The 18,850-nt window shown below is 43.4% G+C and overlaps 1 protein-coding gene across 1 annotated transcript in view; it reads left to right on the forward strand.

Moving 5' to 3' along the window:
• The first annotated feature begins 717 nt into the window (after window positions 1-717).
• MTNR1B (melatonin receptor 1B) overlaps window positions 718-18,850 on the forward strand; it is a 34,622-nt gene continuing 16,489 nt past the window's right edge. The window contains exon 1 of the mRNA XM_086481720.1: window positions 718-928. Coding sequence (XP_086337846.1) covers window positions 718-928 — 211 coding nt within the window. The remainder of the gene's footprint in view (window positions 929-18,850) is intronic.

Below are 18,850 nucleotides of genomic sequence, written 5' to 3' on the forward strand. Positions count from 1 at the left end.
GCCGCGTGGAGGCGTGAGGGGAAGGGGTGCCCCGGCCTTGCGCTGCCGGGAGCGCAGCCGACCGAGCCTCGGGGAAAAAACCCCAAGCGTTTGCCCGCCGCTGAAGGGAAGGAGGTTGCCGGCGGAGCCCGGCGGCGGGAAGCTGCCTGCAGACAGGCGCGGCCGGAGGCTGCAGCCGGGAGCAGCACTGAAGGCGAGGGGCTTCGGCGCCGGGCGCCCCCGCCGAGCCCTTCTCCGCCTCTGGCGGCTGTCCCCGCGGTTCCCTCCGGCTCTCCAGCCACGCAAGCCCTCACCGGGGATGACCGAGCGCGGCCGCCTCCGCTGCCCGTGGACCCCCCCGTCGCCGCCGCCGCCGCCCGCCCCTCAGCGCCGGGCGGCGCCGTCCCGCCGCCGGGGACCCCCTCACCCCGCCCCCCTCCCTCAGCAGCTGCCGCGCGCCGGGGCGGGGCCGGGGGCGGGGCCCAGGCGAAGTGCCCGCCCCCGGGCTTTCCCGTACGGCCGGGGGGGGGGGCTAGCCCCCCCCCCCAGCCCCGCCTCTCCGGCTCCGCGGGCGAGCGGGAGGGGCCGCGCGCCCGGCGCGGCCGTTAAAAGCCTTCCCGCCCTCCCGCGCGGACAGTCAGAGGGGCTGCCGCGCCGCGGCCGGGGTAGCGGCCGGTCAGGGGGAAGGAGGCGGCCGGAGCGCAGGGCGGTGCGTGGCGCCGGGACTGGGCATCGGCGATGCTGGAGAATGGCTCCCTGAGGAACTGCTGCGACCCGGGCGGGCGAGGCCGCTTCGGCTTGGCGGAGCGGGAGGCGGCGGGTGTCCCGCGGCCCGCCTGGGTGGTGACGGTGCTCTCCAGCGTGCTGATCTTCACCACCGTGGTGGACATCTTGGGCAACCTTCTGGTCATCGTCTCCGTCTTCAAGAACCGCAAGCTCAGGAACTCAGGTAAGAGGGTCGAGCCCCGGCGGTAACGACCTCCCGGAGCCAGGTTCCAGCCGCCCTGGCCCTGGTTCTGGCCGCCCTGAGGGAGCGGCCCGCTCGTGGGGTGCGGGCGGGCCGCCCCCCAAAGCCAGGGACCAGAGTGCCGCTCGGTCGGTGCTTGCCCTGTGGGGTGTGCAGGGACCTCCAGGCGCTCGGTCCCGTGGCAGCCCTTCCGAGCACGCCGCCCTGCGCTCCCCTTAGCCCGCGCCCTGCCGCGCCCTGGCCCTTGAGAGGGAAGGCAGGTCGTTAAGGGGCTCTTAACGAGGCGTTGTGTAGTCTCCATGGAGCTACTGATGAGGGGAATCGGTGCCGTCAGCTTAAAAAGCCGGAGACAACGCGTACCCGAAACAGTCGGAGGAAGAAAGAAGGAACTTTGAAACTCGCTTTAAGAGTACCCCTGAGTGTGAGGTGCTGTGCAGGCGTGTGAGAGCGTCTCAGCCCATGCTCCGGAATCTTCGTCGGAGTTTGTAAAAGCCTTTCACGAAATCTTTTCTTGTCTCCTCACCGAATACCTTTCAACCAGAGAGCAGCAAATAAAGCGGGGTGTTTTCTCCTGATTTCGTGTGTATGGTTTTTCTTCGTGTGTGCTAGAATGTGGCTCGGTGAGGTTTATTTGCTAAACTCGCTTTCTCATCTTTGCTGGGCAAGATACACGTGTCTCCGAACTACGAAACTCCGTAGTTGGCACCAACTTCTCGGAGTTGCCTCCGCAGCGCGGAGTTCGGAGGCTGCTGGCATACAGGCGCTCGGCTGGCATACGGTGCTACCCCCGGAACAGCGGTGTTACCTACTAAAATTCTCAAAGCACCGAGCAGTTCCCGAAACCGCTTGCTCTTTCGAGTCCGGAATGCCACCGCTTTGCGATGCGTGCGCGGGTCGGGGGCACAGGACTTGGCGGAGAGCTGGGGCAGGTGGATGCAGAAGGTCCCCTGGAGCCAGCGGGCTCTGCGCCGTTCCGCTCCGGCTCCACAGCCAAGAGGCAGCGGGGTGCGCCCTCACCAAGGGGACGGAGGGAGAGCTGCTGACTTGTCCCTCCCGGCTGGTGTTTGTTTGTTTGTGTTTGTTCCGAGCGCTGCCCCAGCGCTATCGCGTTTCACGTGCGGTGGCTGAGGCTGCTGCTAACGAGCAGCAGGCGCTCCTTCGCCCCTGCTTTAAATTAAATGATGCTTAGGAACATAAGCAGTTTACAGAGGGATGAGACCTTCTCTTCCTAATCACTGCACGTCTAAGTGCGTGCGGGGGATGTCGGGGGGATTGCCCATTTACGTGGGGCTGAGCAGCGCCGAACTTGGCGTCTGGAAGGGAAGAAACGGGGAGGGAGCGGCTCGGGGCGCGGTCCTTTGGGCTGTGCATGCAAGGGAACCGAGCCGCTACCAAGAGCAGCAGAGCCGCGCTGAGGTCTGTGAAGCCTTGCCCGGTGCCGAGCCGCGGGGGGCGGCACCCCCCCCCCCCCCCCCCCCCCCCCCCCCCGGTAGCCAGCCGTGCCGGGAGCCGGAGCACTCCGTTCCCCGGGCGGCGCCGGGCCGGGGGAGAGCGAGCGGGCTCTGCGCCGGCCGGAGCGGAGTTGTGCGCGCCGCCACGGCGGGGGAGGGAGCCTACCTGGGGAGCCCCCCCGGCCCCCTCGGCGCTGGGCGACGGCGTGTTCCCGAAGGGATTCGCGCCTGGGCTTCGCGGGGGCGAGCGCCCCGGGAACAGGCTCTCTGGCCCTGAACAAGCATCAGATCCCGGCCGAGGGGGCAGCTAGAGAGAGGACCTCTCTTCTGAACGGCTTCCTTCGTTCAAACCACACCAGAGGGGAGGGTTTAGACTGGAAGAGGGCCATGCCTGGAAGAACAAGTTTCAAGATACTGATCAAAGTGCTCTGTGGCATACTAAGACTGTTGAAATAAGACGTGACCTTCTTACCTAATTCAAATACCTACTAATTGATCTCCTTCTAGGATCATCCTTACTGTGATGTCACTGACCCTGTCCCAAGGATCTCTTTATCTTTGATAAGTACCATAAAGAATAACAGGGAGGTCCTTCTGCATAATCTTCGTAAATTTAAATACATCTTAAATTCCTCCTAGAAGGTATTCTAAGGCACATGGAGCACAGGGACATGATTCAAGACAGTCATCATGGCTTTACTAGGGGCAAGTCCTGCCTGACCAACCTAGTGGCTTTCTACAATGGAGTGACTGGATCAGTGGACAAGGGAAGAGCTATGAAAATTGTCTATCTGGACTTGTGCAAGGCCTTTGACAAGGTCCCCCGGAACACCCTTCTCTCTAAGTTGGAGAGATACGAGTTCTACGAGTGGACTGTTTAGTGGATAAGGAATTAGCTGGACGGTCACATCCAGAGAGTAGTGGTCAATGGCTCTATGTCCAGATGGAAAACAGTGAGTGACAAGTGGTGTCCCTCAGGGGCCTGTACTGGGACCAGTGCTGTTTAATATCTTCATCAATTATATTGACAGTGGCATTGAGTGCATCCTCAGTCAGTTTGCTGATGACACCAGCTGGGTGGTGCAGTCGATATGCCAGAGGGATGGGATGCCATCCAGAGGGACCTGGACAGGCTGGAGAGGTGGGCCAGGTGAACCTCATGAGGTTCAACAAGGCCAAGTGCAGGGTCCTGCACCTGGGCTGGAGCAACTGCTGGTATCAATACAGGCTGGGAGAAGACATCCTACAGAGCAGCCCTGTGGGAAAAGACTTGGGGGTACTGGTGGATGAAAAGCTGGACATGAGCCACCAGTGCGCAACTGCAGCCCAGAAGGCCAATCGCATCCTTGTGGTAGAAAGTGAAATGGTGAGGAAAAATAGCATGAAAGGAGTTAGACTTGTAATAAAGGATGTCAGAGAGGGACAAGACGAAGCTGATGGAACGGTTGTGACAAGAGACAGGGGGTACAGATGACCAAAGAGAAAAGGAAGAGCTATAGCATGATGAATACTCGATTCTCTTTGAAGAAGATAATGAGAGATTTTCTTGGATAAGAATGAGAGTTTGGGACTTCAAATAAGACACAGGTGGATGAGTAATAAATTAAGCAGCTCTGCCCACTTCTCTAGTACAAACAGTAATCTTCCCTTCAGAAAGCAGAACAGGGCTTTAGCATATTTCCAGGATTTATCAACACCAGGCTTTACAGAAAAATTTGGTAATTGCAAGCAATGTAATTATGCATCACACTCCTTAAAATTAAAGCATGATCAAAAGCAAATCTATTTTAAGGCTGTTTTATAACATGAGGCACAGGAATGAGGTGAAATAAAATGACCTGTTAGCCTTTATGGTGGTAAGTATTATGCTCAGCAGGAGAGAAATGGAGAATGTACCCATTGTAGGATTGATGCTTCCAGAGATTGCTCATTCGCTCCTTAAACGGTGGGAATTTTGCCAGCCTTACACAGAAGGATCATTTCATAGCATACAGAAGCCTCTTTCCCACGTTTAAATTTGTTTTTGGAGGGGGAGGGGAAAATTTGTGAAGGCTCTTCCAAGTAATGCATAGCATAATTGGTATGAATCAACATGATTGTCTTCTTACATAACTGCATCCAGTCTTTCTGTGACAGGCTGAGCAACTTCTGATCTCTAAAAGTGATTTCATTTACAGAAATTGATGCTTTTATCATTTCTAATTTGTGAGGTTTTGGACTTGGTGATTTGGACTTTGTCCACCACACTACAAAATTAAATAAAACTTTATATATAGAAATAATAAAATAAATTAGCCTGTCTTTATATTTGAAATGTCAAAGTGTTCTGAATTTTCAAGTGATTATTGATTTTGGGTGTCTTCAATTAAGCATGGCCAGTTGAAGGCAGCTTTTTAAGTGCTAAAGTTTTGAAGTGCTAAAGTTTTGAAGTGCTAAAGTTTACATGCGCTCAACAAAAACTGCTGGATGGTCGAGTATCCTGGAGGCTCATCAAGTCAATCAAAACCACTAGATGCTTTTAAGTACTTCAGATACACTTTTGTATAGCCGTAGCTATAACCATAATATTATGGGCTGGCATAAGATCCCAGTAGGAAGGACTTCAGAAGGTGGGAACGGGCGTCTCCTACAGGAGGGAGATAAAGCAAACCATTTGTATTTCCTTGGCCTTAAAGCCAGCATAAAATCAGTGAGAGGTGAGAATTAGGCACATTAACTCAGTATCATTTCAAAGAGTAGTGAGGACTTGGGACCCTTTGGCTTTTGGCAGAAGGCTGAATATTAACCTTGGTGCACTGCCAAAGAATACATTAGTAGAAAGTGATATTTTTAGTGCATTGTGTCAACCCTTTTCACTCTCTCCACTGTTTTCCTTTCTATATATAACAGCTAACACAGCACAATGAGACCTGGATTTCCATTTGAATGGCAAGGTGCTGCTGCAACACAAATGAATTCAAATTTCGTGTTTCTTTTACCTGTAAGAACATGTGTGTATTGCATGTTTAGTTCTATCTAATATATGTGTGGCTGTAGGGATGCACAATTCTTCTCATATGTACAGCTGTACAAAATAAAACATTCCTGCACATAAAACTAATTTTGGTTCTCATTTGTCTACTAAATAAACATGTTCAGGAATATAACCAAGTCTTTTTACTCTTTTTCCATGCTATTTTCCTTTCCGTAGCCTTCATTCCACACCTCTGTAATATAGCTGAGGGTATTTTTTCTCCATTGTTATATGCTGTTTTCAGTTACTCTTCATCTCTTTGGCCACACCAGTTCTCTTCCTCTCCTTTATTCCTTCCCTATTATTATTCCTGTCCACTGGGATAGAGGACAGTTGTCTCCAGGGGTGGAATTAAACTCTTAGAAGACCAGAGTGGAGATACCTGTTTCTGAACTTCTTCCCTTGGGCTCCCTTTATAATCAATGGAGAAAAACAAGCATTTTCAGGGCATAGTTAATCTAACTTATTTTTGATGTCTACATTAGGATGACATGATTCAGCCCATAAAAGTGTTTCTATCCATTAAAACCAAAGAGAATCAAGAGGGACTATCTCAATGTAGTCATCTACATTTAGGTGAGAAGAAATCAACATATGAAGTCAGAAGTCATCATATAGTTCCTCTAGTAACTTATCAAGTTCTTTTTTGAAATTTGCACATATTCCTCCTCACTGCCTGTCCTCCAAGAGATCATACTGATCCAAATAAGACTGACATAAAAAACAATCATTACTGATACAACTGAAATGTTCAATATGCTTCCCGGGTCCTGAAACCACTTGATAAAATTGTATATCAGCACTGATGCTGACTAGAGTATGTTTTGATGAGCAGAGCATGAGATCCTGTTCTTACAGTTTCAACTTTTGTACTCCTGGACTTCCTGAACCTTGGATCCACAGACTTCTTAGCCCTGGGACTGTGTGTGTTTGGCTTTCACCTTCTTTCTCACATTCAGGATCTCTAGCCTTGAAGCTGCTCAATACTAAGAAATTCATGGGAACATGACTTCAACATTCACAAAAGTTCCTTGAACCTGACACTTGAAATAAAGCTCTTCTCTTTGCAATAATACTGTGGTTCAGACTTTTTTTTTTTTTTTTTTTTTTTACAATTGTGCTTATTAGTTGCTAATATATAGCAGATATTTGGTCGTTTAACTTGGATGGATCATTTATCTACCTGGTGAGAACTCTTGTGCCATATTAATGAAGAACAAAGACGTTTACTTCTCAACCTTTGTTTTTCCATGGTAAACAAGCCAAACACTTTGTTTCCTCTAATTAACCAGGCTCTTCATTTCCCTGATCGTTTTAGGCCTTTCAGTTCAACTATCCCAGCTGAATTATTCTGTCTTGAGCAAGAGAAAACTGTTCACAGTAATACAGATAAAATACCACCAATACCTTCAAGAAAATAATATTAACATTCTATCCTGTTCTTTCCTTCCCTGGATGGACAAAACGGACCTAGTATGCCTTGGAGCCACATTTTACTTTTATATGATAGCATCATATAGATGGCTTCTCTTGGTGCAGTCACTTGCTAATGCAGCTCTTCTTTTTCTCTTGCTTTTTCAGTCCACACAAATATTATTCCTTCAGTATCTGACCTCATACCTCATGCTATTATACTGTATCCACCTGCTGCTCTTTTAGTCCTCAAGGAAAATAAAGATCTTGACATTTCGCTGTATCAATGTGGGCTCTCAACTTTGTATTATCACAAAATTTCATTAGTTCTCTTTGTGTTTTGTGACATAATACTTATGAATCAGACAAAATTAATTCAATGTAGGTTATCTCCCTCTGGTCCAACAATTTTCTTTCATCACCATCCATGCAGTGGTAGCAACAGACTATGTGTGGTACCTTAGCAGATCTGCTTCCAAGGCCAGATCAGTTTAGAGCAATCTCCCTGGTACACAAAGTCCAAGTCCAGCTTTTACTAAGTAAAGATGATGAGATTAGTTGGTACAGCCACTTTGTATAAGCTCACACTGAATTTTATTCCATTTGTCTTTACCTGCATCTTTAATTTTCCTTTCCTTCCAAATTTGTTTCTGCAGCCTCATCTACAATTAAGATGAGATTAAGAAGCCTGAAGAATCTTGAAGGTTCTTCCTTTGCAGCCAATCCACCACCATACAAGTGCCATGTTAGCACATACTCTGTGGTAGACAAATGAATCTCTCAGAGGTGGCAACACTGTTTTAGTTTTCTCATTACTCCCTGACTAATTGTTTTTCTGACTTACTGCTAGCACCATTCATGCAAAAAGAAACAGCAGTTGTGCCAGCACCATAGCAAGGGAGGAGGAAATGGGTAGTAAAGTGTGAGAGCACCACAGCTGCAGGTGAGTCATGGTAAAACTGCTCTTTGGGATGCATGTGGGAGCCAAGCTCTGTGCCACAAGCTGAGAGAAATAAGCACTTCCCTACTGGAGTGAGGACCAGAGAACACGTTCAGCCTCTTTTTACAGGTCCCACACGTATCTCTGTCCCTTCAGAACCCATGGCAGTATCTCTGAGATAACAGATGTCCAGAAATTCCTGCTGTCAAGTATATTCAATCTCTGTGACATTTTTTCTTTATTGTAGACATGTTAATGCCTCATCTGTCAGTCTGCCTTGTCCCCAAGCCCACCATTATTGTCCTTATTAAATACTGTAGCAAAATCTTTCTCCAGATCAGCAGCTATTTAAAGTTGATTTTCAGATTCGCCCTCCCCCAGCAACTCCTCTTTCCTTTTTTCCTTTCGTTAATGTGGTGAAAGGGCATTTTATTAATTTTAGAGGTCTTTGCAAAGCCAGTGAAGTTTAGGGGTTTTGTCAGTCCCAATTGTATCCATTTTTGTTCTCCCTAGCAGTTTTCTTCGATGAACATATCTTTTCCTGTTCCCTCTAGCCTCATTTCTTGCCCCTGTATCCTTGCTGAGACAGCTTTTCCTCTAGCTAGATATGGAACCTTTTCTCCTATTTTTTCCCTCTTTTTGATGCAAGTTCCAGAGAATATTTTTGTATCCTTAATATGAAGAAATGCCAAGCTTCTTCTACATTCAAGTCCCTATGCTCCTCAATACAGTTGACTTCACTTTCCTAATTAGCTTCTTTTATTTTTCAAACTGTTCAAAATGCCTTCTTAGTTATGCCTGTTTTGTTTGCTCTTCCATTTAATTTAAACAAAATAATCTCATCTGCTTTCAGTACAACCTTATTTTCTATGGTGGACTCTTCAAGGATGTCTTTGGTCTTTATCAAAAGAAAGGCTGGGGTATGTTGGCAAATAGACTCCGTATTGAAGAAACCTAGTGGGTGTATGTCCAGAACTCAACAGCTATTGGTGCGCTTTATTATCTCCTTTACATATGAGGAGCTGCAGTGTCCCATTGTTAAATTCTTTCCATTAGTATTTCCCTACTAAAACCAAGGTGATCTCATCCTACTGCAGGTTTCTGTGTACTTCCCTGCACGTTGTCTTTACAACTCTTCCCCAATGTAATTTTGACTTTTACCAAGATGTCATACTCTCTCCCTTTTTTTTTTCTTCTTTGTTTAATGAAGACTATAAACCTGTCAGTTAATATTTCTCTTCTCTGATCAATGGTGTGATTTCCATTCTAACAGAATTATTTCCATGAAGTTTGATTTGAATTTCTCACTGGTTTTGGATCCCGTGTTTTGTTGCATAGGTTCCTGGCATTCTTTTACTGACTCTGATGCTTTTTTTATTACCACTCCAGTCAAACTCCTCAGTCTTTGAGCTCCTATTTTCTATATTTGTTGCCACCATCTTTCTGAAGCCAAAATTCCTCCTGCCCTGGGTGTTAAATGAAGAAACTATATTATTCCTTCCCAGGCTCTCTTCCCATCTCTCAATTTCAAATTCTTCTTATTCGTTCTGCCAGCTTGGATTGCAAGCTGGTATCCCATATGCTTAGGTGAAGTCTGTCCATGAAGATACGAAACCTCTTCTCAGAGAATACCTTGAAATGATCAATTCTCCAAGTCTTTCTGCATCACTTCTAGAATTATTCAGTCATGTGCCCATGACTCATCTCATACTTCTAATTACACTTCTATTCTCTTCTTGGAGAGGAAACAAAGTAAGTTCATCATCAATTCCATCTTCTGTTCTGTGAGACTTTGTTCGAGGAGTAACCAGTTGAGAAAACAAATCTTCAAGGTTACTTATAAAATAACAACTTTAAACTTTCTTAACCTGTTAATAATTCCAAAAGTAGAAAAGCAAAGCGAAAAGCCAGTATTGTTCATTTGCAAATTAGGAAAATTACTTTAACAAAGGAAGTTTGTCCTTCAGCAAGAGGAAGTAAACCTTGCAAGTAAATTTGGAAAAAGTGAAAATCAGAGATATAAGAATGTTCTAGATGAGAAGAAATCTAGAGAATGCAGAATTTTAAAATATTGTGGAAGTAGAAGGTTTGTAAGGAAATTATCAGCCTAAAGGGATTGAAAGAAGCATTTAAGAATACAGAAACATCATAAAGGAGACGAATAACTTCTGTATGAGTCCGCATCACAGGGAATCCTGAGGAGATAAACTATTTCTTCAAAACCAATAGGAGATGGCTTTATATATTACTGTGTATAAAATAATGGATAGCCTTAGAGAAGATAGACTAGAATGATCTTTTTTTTCCATCATCTTAGAGAATCATGACACAAGACCAAGGACATGTTCAGCATAACCTGAAGATGGAGAATACTAAAATGGAACTCACTTTCTCAAATGCTAAGTAAACTGTGGAAGTCAGCAATTTGGTAAATTTGAAGAACTACTGGGTCTTCTGTGAATATTTTGAGTGTTCAAAGTCATAATGGCTAATGCTACCAAAAAATAGAAAAAGTGTGGAATGTATTAGTGGCAGGTGAAACCCAAATTCTGGCAACTAAGGATTAGGGTAAAAATGTAATCTAAGGCAGGTTATTCTACAGCTGTAGGGTACTTTTTATCCTCCTTTGAAGCACCTGGCAATACCCTGTTGGATGACAGCTTCTAAATTATAGTTTTCTTTTATCCTGTAGAGGTAGTAATCAATTTATTGATAAGTGATAGGAAGTATATCACCAAGATCAGCTGGAAGACACTTTTATTTTAGAATATAATGTTAAGTTCTATTCCATTTTGTAAATGGTGCTATTAGTGTGCTCATCTTTAGAGGAAATAGAATTGTAAGCATTTAGTGGAACTGGAGAAGGATAAGGGTTTTCTTGAACCTGTAATGAAAAATCTAAGGATATGTTTACATTGTGTATTTCATTTTGCAAAACTTCACTCTAAACATGTTCTGAGCAAAAGGAAAAGCAAAGGATGATGTTAGTGTGATGTTTTGCCTGTGACACCATACCCAGGGTCTCCATAGGTACAAGTTGAACACAGTCGAACAGCTTTTTTTTTTCAACTCAGAGTATGAGTAAGTTTCCTTTCATCTCCCTGAAATAATCAATGTAAACATACCCTCAGACACTGGAAATTAGAAGGACCTCTTAGCAGCTGTAGTATGGCAATGCCAATGTGCCTCAGCAGCACTGCCTTTGCTGCCAGATCTCTCCTGGACTCTGGACTGGAGTTTCTTTTGCAGGACTCACTGACTGCGTGAGGCATGACCTCTGCAGTAAAGCTCTATTCTTGAATGAACCAGCAGAAGCACTTCAAGGATTCATGGTGCTCTTTGACACAAGCAGCCAAAGAGCTAAGAGACCAAATCTACCCACAGAGAGCCAGCATATCTCATTTTGAAAGACTAATTTTTTCAACTACTCTTAGCAGATATATATATTCACCAGATGACTTGAACTATTCTGTTGAGGATGTTATAGGAGACTACATTCATCTCATTAAATCAATGATAACCTGTTCTCTGCCTCCAGGAGTAAATTCTACTCCTACACTGATTCAGATCTATTCTGAGTACCAGTATCTTCAGATATGCTCCAGATTTTAGCTTCTTAGAAGTTACCCTTTACAAGCACATACTGGTATCTTGATGTAGACTGTCAAGTACATTGCTTTGTTCCCAAAAATACACATGAAAACAGCTATCTTACCCTGAGCTGATAGTACAAAACCAATTTTTCCTTTGCAGAAAGGAAGAAATGCTATGGTAGTTTTCATCTTCCTAAAAATCAGTCTGAGCAGTTGTTCTAGTTTTTTAACTCCCACCTTGATATGGGCATGAAACAGATTCCCTGACAGCAAAAGCTAACAGAAATACGATTAAATCACTGTGGGTGCAACTTCGTTGTCCTCCTTAATAACGGTAGCTGCTTTGGAATCTTCTGGTTTCCTTTTGGTCTCAGTGCTGATAAGGACTGAGCTGTATCACAGAGTCAGCATTTCCCTGATAGTTCAGCTGCGTATGGGACAGTCACGTCTTGACATGACAACAGATAACAATAGCCTAAACACATTCATCAAATGACTAGGATCTTGATTGCTGGGATTCTTTTTTATTATTTATTAATTATAAAGATATTTGATTACACTGTTTAATAAATGCTGCTTAAATTATGTCTCAAGAAAAAAACCTTCTTACAAAGTTACTAATTTTTTTCAGCTGTTTTTTATGGACTTGGCTCATTTTCAATGTTTAAAAACCTGTATGAAGTTTATAATAACTTTACATGACACTTCCACAAACATTGTAATCCTTCTTCTATAGAAAAACATCTGTTTATCTGTTGTTTTGGATTGCCATCTTTCTACAAAGAGGGCAACAGTTGTTGTCAGAAAATATCACATACAGCCACTGGAGCTAGCAGTCTGACTAACAGGAAAAATACCTGCTTAATATATCAGCCTTGTAACTATAATGATGTTAACTAATTATAAGTTCAGAGCTAGCATGCAATCATAAAATATAACACTACAAAAAAGTCAGGGACCTATAAATGACATTCTTATGTCTGTAAGATCTGTTCAAATCCTACCCGAAATTCTCAGTGTCCTTTCATCCTAAAGCCAGTGTAATTTTTCCAATTACCTCAGTATACACAGCATTTCATTTGAGTTCAAATAGGGAAAAGGACTTAATGTCAGATGGCTATCACCTATGGATGTATGTAATCTAATAAATTTAGGTATTTTTATTTCCTAGTTTTCATTCAAGTCAGAATAATCTACTTAGTGAATATTATCTGCATGGTATAAACACACCCCCCACTCCCACCCCGCCATGTCTATTCAAGCTGGTTATGCTGTGCAGATCCTGCCTATGGTGAAGCTGATCAGTGTTGTAGTCTTTAGGACTTTTTAAAGATGTTCTTGGAAACTGACAACTCTATTCGGCTTTTCTACTGACAAGTGAAAGGAAGTTATATTAAAACATGCTGCTTTGCTTCAAGACAAGCAAAGACATGCAGGTGGCATCACTACGTGCCAACTGGGAGCTATCCCATTCCTCCTTTCTGTGAACTACAACTTATGGCTCTTAAGACTCTCGTGAATCTATGTTCAAGAGACTGAGCATTCCAGTCACCTCGTTTGAAATGAGACGTTACTCCCTGGAATGCACAGGATGTAACTTTTGGATTGTTACAGAGGAAAAGTTTCACACAACACCTTAACTGGAACTCCCACCTTCACTCAGACAGACCTTCTGGTCTGCAAATTCAAGACAGCGTGCAACTTTAACACACCTTTGTACTTTCTTCCATGTTGCCCTTTAAAAATAGAGGCCCATCGTTTTTGGCCTTTCAGGTAAAAGTTAATTCCTCTGTTTCTTAAAGCACCTCAGCAAAACCCTTCTGGTGTAGTAAACTACCCAGCTGTTACTGCACTGCTCTGAAGTGAAGCCACCCATTCCTGAGGGCATTTTTAGCCTCGTTCGTTGAGGCTGTTAACAATGCTGAGTTCAAACTTAAGGACTGCATCTTTCATGAATCCAAGAGCTGCGAAGAATGGTGGGTGTTACCCACCGTACTGAATACAGAGATATGCAGAAACAGTCAGCATGCCATTACTTCTACATAAGCATGAAATGAAAATGACAGATTTCCCAAAGTGTTCACAAGCCAAAGAACTTTTGGGCATCAAGCTGTTCAGAAACAGCCCCCACTTTACATCTATGTGCAAAATTACTTAATTCCATTATCTACAGAGTTAGAATTCACAAAAAGCTGATGTGAATCGCTTTACATAATGAATATCTGTGTACATTCTGAAGCAAATATATGACCTATCCTGAAGCTTTCCTACAGGAACCAGCTGGCTACACTATTAACATTTAGCTAACTACTAGATAAAATTGGTAACTTCACTGGTAGCTACACTAAACCAGGTAACCAGTTAACTAACTAGTAACGACACTATTCAAAGTTCCACCAAAGCTGATCATGCATTATCTTCTGAGTAAAATGCTATGTCTTTCAGATCACCAGTGCTTCATTCATGAAATGTAAATAAAATTTGTCTGCAAAGGACAGAGATAAGTACTTTGGTAACCGTAAGAGATTCAGCTACGTATTCCTTCTTTTTAGCTCCAAACACTGCCAGTAGCATGGAGGCCAAAATAACTTATTTGAGGAGTTGAAATGCCTTCCACAATACTCCCAGAAATTTTATATATAATTTATTTTCAAGACAGGATTACAAGCCTGTGGGTAGCTTCAGCCTATGAGAATGTGACATGTTTCCAATTAGTGTCTCATTCTTGGCTATTGCTTTTTTAGATTAATTATATCATAACCTAAGCAAAGTTTGACTTCATTAATGGTTAGAAGACAAGTAGTCAATAAAATTGCAGGATGCTATAAGAAGGTATCACTTCTGATTCATTAATAAGGTAATGAATAGTTGATAGAATGACTAATCCTGGAAACCTTTTCCAAAAACATGAAAGACAAGAAGGTGATTGGTAGTAATCAGCATGGATTTACAAATGGAAAATCATGCTTAACCATTTAGCCTTCTACAAAGATATGATTAACTTGGTGAATGAGGGGAGAGCACTGGATGTTGTTTACCTTGATTTTAGTAAAGCTTTTGACACTGTCTCCAGTAACATCCTCATAGACTAGTTGACAAAGTAGGGGTTAGATGAGTGGACAGTGAGGCAGATTGAAAACTGCCTGAATGACTGGGCCCAGGGGAGCTGTCATCAGTGGCACAAAGTCCAGTAGGAGAGCAAGCCACTGACGGTGTGCCTCAGACATCAATACTGGGACCAATACTATTTAACTTTTTCATTAATGACCTGGATGATGTGGCAGTGTGTACCCTCAGAAGTTCATAGATGATACAAAACTGAGAGGAGTGGCTAACGTGCCAGAAGGTCATGCTACCATTCAGAGGGATGGGGACAGACTGGAGGAATGATCTGACAGGAATGTCATGAAGTTCAACAAAGGGAAGTGCGAAGTCCTGCACCTGGGGAGGAACCACCCCAGGCACCAATATATGCTGAGGGACACACAGCTGGAAAGCAGCTTGGCAGAAAAAGACTTGAGGGTCCTGGTGGACACCAAGCTGATCATGAGTCAGCAATGCACCCTTGCAGCAAAGAAGGCTAACAGCCTCCTGGGTTGCATCAGCGTTGCCAGCAAGCCAAGGAAGGTGATCCTTCTCCTCAGCACTGATAAGGCCCCACACTTAGAGTGCTGTGTCCAGTTCTGGGCTCTCCAGTGCAAGAAAGGACTTACTGGAGTGAATTCCACTATAGGCCACTAAAGTGATTAGGGACTTGGAGCATCCCCATATGAGGACAGGCTGAGAGAGCTGTGACAATTCAGCCTGGAGAAGAGAAAGCTCAGGGATCTTATCAATGTCTATAAATATGGGGTGGGAGGGATTGAGGAAGAGGCAGCAAGACTCTTCTCAGAAGTGCCCACTGAGAAGACAAGAGTTAATGGGTACAAATTAAAACCTGTGAAATTCCATCTGAACACAAGAAATGTTTTTACCTGTGTGGGTGGTCAAACACTGGAACAGGCTTCCCAGAGAGCTTGGGGAGTCTCCGTCTCTGAAGATACTGAAAACTCAACTGGACACAGCTGGGCAACCTGCTGTCGCTGACCCTGCTTGAACAGGAGGGGCTGGAGTAGGTGATCTCAAGAGGTCCTTTCCTACCTAAAACAGTCTATGATACAGTGATTCTGTAAGACTCCAGCCTGACATCATAATTTACTTTAAAAATCTTGTATTTTAACCTAAGTACTGATGGAAAGATTTTCATTTGACATAATTGGCAGACATCTGTTAACAGCACTGGCTTACTGATGCATAGGTAGGCTTTGACTCATCCTGACTTCTAAGATTCCCGATTTCTGAAAAACTTGCTTTTTTTTTTTCAGTGCGCATATGTTTAAAGGTGGTAAATTTCCTGTGCCTTTAATCTGGTCTTTTATTGCTTACCGCCACTAGTTTTCCATTTGTTTGTTGCCCCAGTTCAGAAAAGACGGAACAGGAAAAGAAAGTGAAGCTGGAAATACATTTGTATGGTTAGTAGTACTATTTATTAGTAACATATTGCATTATTATAATAGTACTATTCGTGTCTTTGGTTGCATGTAATCTGTTAAGCAAGGGACAGCCTTTTGGTAAGTAATAGGAACAGAAGTTTGTGTTGGCAGAACTCTGTATTTGCAGTATACAATAATACTGAAAACAGCTGGGAGGTGACTCTCATGAATCTTCTGCACCAGCAGGTCCAACCGTTAACTGAAACACAAAAATAATTTTCCAAAAGAAAAAACAAAGCAACACATTTTCTCACACTTTTATCAGCACAGTTACCTGATATAAAATGCTATATTTAAAGAACTTTCTGTTAAATAGAAAGGCCTAATACTTAGAAAATGCAACAATTATTTGATTAGTAGGTGACTGGTATCTTTATATGTCTTTGTCTTGTTACGTTAGGTTATGGTACAAAGAAAATTTAAATTTCAAAGGCCCCTGCAAAAAGTCAGGTATTCCAGGTATTTTACAGGCATAAAATGTAGTGGCAGAAAGTGACTGTTGTGTTGTGGAAATACAAAGCAGTTCTACTCAAGGACACAAAGCCTACCTGTGAGCCAACTAAAGTGACTGCAAAAATACTTGTTATTAGATCCACAGGTGGAGTTAGAGCCCATGGACAACAGATTGTTTTTTGAATAAGTTTTCATGTTAAGCAAGATTTTCCTTTCTTTTTTTATGCTTTCTTTTGCAGTCATTAGAAGCTAAATGCATAAAATGTTAATCAGATGTTGAAGCAGGCCTTGTATAAAGATGGTTTAACCGTAGTGATTTGCCTAGAAAAACTATCTACTGGTAAGCAGGTTGAAATAGTTTAAGATATTTTACCTGTGATTATGGTCCTGGGTATGAAACATTAACTATGCATCCAGAGTCTGATTTCAGTGCTGGATATTTGTTGCTTCAAAGCTGGGCAAAAATTAATTTGAGGTCCTGTAATTATGCATTTAGTTAGATAATCGCAAAACAATGTAATCCTCTTTAGTCACTCTTGAAACACCTGGTAGGCTAGGACTATAAAATTTATAAAACTTGCTGTACAATCAGCTTCCCGGCTAAATATGAAGCAAGAATATCTGGTCTGCTTATGGAAAGCAAACAAAACAGTGAAGTACATGAGCTTCAGACATAACATGCTCATGTAATACATAAAAAAGTTATTTCCTTTTGAGCCTGATTTAGTAAAAATCACATTGGTTTGACCAAGAGTGCGGGTGTATTCACCCAGTAAAAGAGGTGTAACTCGGTACTTCGCACAGACAGAAGTCACCCACTGCTCTTCCTGGACCACAGGCCACCAGGTAGCCCACTCCGGTTACAGCTAGGACTCCCACAAGGAGTTAGTCTGAATGGCTAGTTGCAGTTCACCATGACAAGAATCATCAAAGCAGCACGTGTAAAAGGATTCTGCAACCTGGGTAAGATGAACCTGGTATTTGAGTATCTAGATAGGGAGGGAAATTCTGGCCTTGCTAAAGCTAGTGGGAACTGGTTTCCAAAAATATTTTGGCTAAGATCTGGTTCCTCTTTCCTCTTTCTGTGCAGCCCTCACCACACTCCACCCTCCACCTCCCACCCCCGAGGTCTGTAGGCATTTGTTGGTCCAGATTATCCATTTCGCTCAGACCCTTACATCCAGTCAGAGACCATTCAGATTCCGCTGCCACAAGGAATCTGAAGTCACAAGAAATCTGAAGTCACAAGAATTAACAAAACAAAGCCCCACCTACTCTAATCTGCACTGGGACCTGTTCTTCTGACCAAGAGACTCTAGCTCACTGTTAACGACCATGTCTTTTCTCTACCTGCATGGTAGCAGGTATGATCTTAGATACAGTATGCTGTTTAGTAGATCAAGTAGAGCCCTCATCCATTGCAAAATCAACAGCATCTTCCCCATATTCCCTAGTGAAAACAGTAAATTCCCTGTGTACCCATTCCTTACTAGAACAGGTCACACAGAGATGCTGTTGAGTCTCTGTGGCTGGAGACAGTAAAAACCTGACTGGATATGTCCCTGAACAACCTGCTGTGGTTAACCCCTCTTTGAACAGGAGGGTTGGACTAGATCATCTCCAGGGATCAATTCCAACATAAATGATTCTGTGGTTATATTGGTTAATATCTATGCCTGTCACCCTTCATTTAACTATATCTCACCAATACCATGACTCACAGGTCCAGCTAGAACAGTTTTTGTCTGGTCGTTTTGCAAGGCTTTTACTGGCTCTTAGAAAAGATGTTAATTCAGGAAATGATCATGACACACTTTGTCTGTATTGAGTTGAAACACAAACCAGCCAATACTTTAGAAGAGAATACACAATTACTTTCTGTAAAAGCATTATATTTACCCATCTGTTTACAAACCTATGAGTATCATTATAAGATGAATTGTGTCAGTGTACTTTACTTTAAGACCTTGTTTCCAAGAGCAGCAGATGGCACAGACTGACAACAGTTTCTGAAGACATTCATCTCCCTATGCATGTACATTGATGAGGCCTTCCAAAAGCTCAGAACAAAAAGGGTAAGACTTTTCCTCACAGAAAGGTTATAATGGCCATTTTTATCAAGTATCATCTATTTTCTTCCTTGGTGAAATAGGAAATTTCAAGAAGAGAAGGGAAAAGAAGATCATAATGAAGGACTCCAGATCTTTCGAGATCCCTTGTGATCCCTAATATTCTGTGATTCTGTGATTCTGTGAATGTTGGAAGCATTGGCAACTTGTCAGCTTAAGTGTTCCTCATATTAGATGTTCCTATATACTGTATTTACTGCAATGTATCAGATCCCATTTTATAGAATTTCAAGACTGACTTAGGATCCACCACTGTGCCTGGGGGAACCTCTAAAAGAACATAGCAGCAACAGTGTTCTTAGATTTGATTTCTTTTTGCAGCTGTAACTAGTTTGTATGTACATACTTTGCATGTATTTTTTTCTGGTTGTATAGCTGTC

Source organism: Leptosomus discolor, chromosome 1, assembly GCF_034619465.1.
Source record: "Leptosomus discolor isolate bLepDis1 chromosome 1, bLepDis1.hap2, whole genome shotgun sequence".
In the NCBI taxonomy this organism is placed as follows: domain Eukaryota; kingdom Metazoa; phylum Chordata; class Aves; order Leptosomiformes; family Leptosomidae; genus Leptosomus; species Leptosomus discolor.